At 58.0% G+C, this 2,538-nt stretch overlaps 1 protein-coding gene across 2 annotated transcripts; it reads right to left on the bottom strand.

Moving 5' to 3' along the window:
• Window positions 1-491: 491 nt before the first annotated feature.
• CLDN14 (claudin 14) lies at window positions 492-2,219 on the bottom strand. Of its 2 annotated transcripts, XM_032630744.1 has the most exons (2): window positions 1,399-2,113; window positions 492-1,012 (listed from the first exon to the last, which is right to left on the bottom strand). In XM_032630744.1, the coding sequence occupies exons 1-2, from the start codon at window positions 2,103-2,105 to the stop codon at window positions 670-672; spliced, it is 1,050 nt and encodes a 349-aa protein (XP_032486635.1). In that variant the 5' UTR covers window positions 2,106-2,113; the 3' UTR covers window positions 492-669. The 2 variants fall into 2 exon arrangements, with proteins under 2 accessions (XP_032486635.1, XP_032486637.1); XM_032630746.1 differs by having other exon boundaries at window positions 921-2,219.
• Window positions 2,220-2,538: the final 319 nt, after the last annotated feature.

The raw sequence follows: 2,538 nt of genomic DNA on the forward strand, positions 1-2,538 counted from the left end.
CGGTGGCCCGGAGGACCCGGTCAGGGGGAGGCATGAAGTCAGGGGAGATCAAGCAACTTCCAGCCTTGCTGGATCCAGAGTTGCAGGGCTGAGGCCCGTCTGACCTCCTAATCCTTGCCCGGGAGCCTCCCCTTCCACCTCCCTGATCCCGGGGGCCAGAGTCTCACCAGGCCACGCCACGCCAGTAAGCCCAGCCACGTGTGGCTAACCCTCTGTGGCTGGCTTCCCTGCAGACAGTGACAGATGGAGCCCTTGGTGGTCCTATTCTAAGACCCCTTGAGAATGGTGGGGCTTCACGTAGCAGACCTCGGACTCAGCCCTTCCACACGGCAGGGTTATTTCCTTCCGTGTTCACAGCCTGAGGGGCTGGGGCAGAGGCATGACAGACGCCCTGGGCTAACGGGGGAGCAGCGTGTGTGTGTGTGTGTGTGTGTGTGTGTGTGTGTGTGTGTGTGTGTCAGATTTAGATCACAGCCCCGAAAGCAACATCAGTGTCCTTAAAGAGGTCAGGCCTCACCTGGCCCTCGCAGCAGTTCTTTCCAGCTCAAGGAGCAGTGAGCAGCCCTTGTACCTGCTCTGATGTCAGCTGCCATCATACTTCTATTCCCAGAAAAGAAGCCAGTGACATTCTGTGCTTCGGGTGAGCAGCCTTCCTAACTGGGCCTCTTGTCAATGCCTGGAGAGCCAAGCGAACAGGCATGTCTCACTTTGCCTTTTTTTTCTTCTGACTTTTGCTGCCTCGCTAGTGGGGGCCAACTGCTCACCGGTCGAAAATAACATTGTCCTTCTTTTGCGGCGTATGGCAATTATCTCTTTTTCAAGGAAGCCCTGTACTCCCTGCCTTGCCTCTGAGATGGAGCCAGGATAGGGCGACAGTTTTTGGTGACGTTGCTCCAGCATCTTCTGGACGAACATCCGCCCAGCCCTCCTCTGATTTTCCTGTCCTGGGTGGGCGGAGCCCGGAGGTGTGCTGACTATGGTTACCAGCATCTTAGCAGACAAGAAGAAGGGTCTGGAAACAGACACGGATATTGTCAGTTTCAGAGACAACCTCATCCAAAAGGTTTATTCCTGGCTTGCAAACAAACCCCACTGACCAAACTCCCAAGTCGCTTTTTATTCACCTGTCATTAAATCACCCACAGAAATACATATAATAAATACAAAATCAGGAAGGTTTTTTTTTTTTTTTTTTAGTCTTTGGTATGTAGCGCTTTTCTCCTCAACTTCTTTCCCCGCCTTCCCTTCATCCTAAGCCCATTTCCTCAGGTTCACATTATTCCTTTGGACACCAAAGCAGCCCAGAAGTAAACCTGGTGCCCGGACCTTGAAGCGGTCGGCAGCCTGGGTCCCGGCGCCTCTTGGGGGCCTGGGGAGGGACAGGCCGTGGGGACTCACACATAGTCGTTCAGCCTGTACCCGTTGTGCGAGGCCGAGGTGGCCGACGGGGCCCGATTGTCCTTGTAGGCGTCGGGGGGCCGGTAGGAGGGCGCGGTGGCCGTGCCGGACCGGGGCTGAGCCTGGTAGGGCCTGGAGGGCGCCTCGTCCTGGCAGGCCAGGAGGAGCAGCGTGCCGCCGATGAGCGACAGGGACGAGGAGATGAAGCCGAGGTACAGGGCCTGCCCGATCTCGAACTTCATGCCGCTGGGCAGCAGCGGGTTGTAGAAGTTCTGCACCACGTCGTTGGTGGTCCAGGAGACGGCCACCATGCAGAGCAGGCCGGCCAGGATGAAGAACACTCCGCCCAGCACGGCGAACGTGGTCTTGGCGGGGGTGCCCTTGGCGCAGCGCGTGCACTTCATGCCGACCACGGCGCAGGCGCAGGCCACGCCCGACAGCAGGCAGGAGATGACCATGAGCGCGCGGGCCGCCTGCAGGTCGCGGGGCAGCGCCAGCAGCGAGCGGTAGATCTGGCACTGGTAGATGCCCGTGCTGTGCCACACGCACTCCATCCACAGCCCCTTCAGGTAGGACACGGCCGTCAGGATGTTGGTGCCCACGTGCGCCGTCCGGCGCCAGTGCGGCAGGATGGTGGTGATGAGTGTGCCCACCATGCCCAGGAAGCTGAGCAGGAAGCCCATGAGCTGCACGGCTGCGCTGGCCATGACCTTGCTGGCGGTTGCCGCTCGCTCAGGCGCCCGCAGGAGTCCTAATGAAGCCGGGAGGCGGGGCGGGGGGAGAGGAAACGGGTTAACGATTATCTCGATGCATTTATTTCTGCCGCCGAAACGGCGATTTCCATAGGCAGTTGGTACCACGATTAACATGTTTTTAAAAGTAGTTTCTGAGACTTGATTGGGTGAACGAACGAGCGGCTCGCCTAAGACGCTTTCCCTGGAAGGCCAGAGCTAGGAGGGGTGACAGCCGACATCTGGCTGGGCTGTGCTTTCCCGGGACCCCAGGGAAGGACACTCCAGAGACCCCACTTCTCTCAGTACTTACCAACCCCATGTGGGAAGTTTTGTCTTGTGTCTACCCTCAGACACTGCTGCATTTGAGTCTCACTTCATTCTGTTTGATCAGTAATCACTAAGGTTG

Source organism: Phocoena sinus, chromosome 4 (assembly GCF_008692025.1).
Source record: "Phocoena sinus isolate mPhoSin1 chromosome 4, mPhoSin1.pri, whole genome shotgun sequence".
Taxonomy (NCBI): domain Eukaryota; kingdom Metazoa; phylum Chordata; class Mammalia; order Artiodactyla; family Phocoenidae; genus Phocoena; species Phocoena sinus.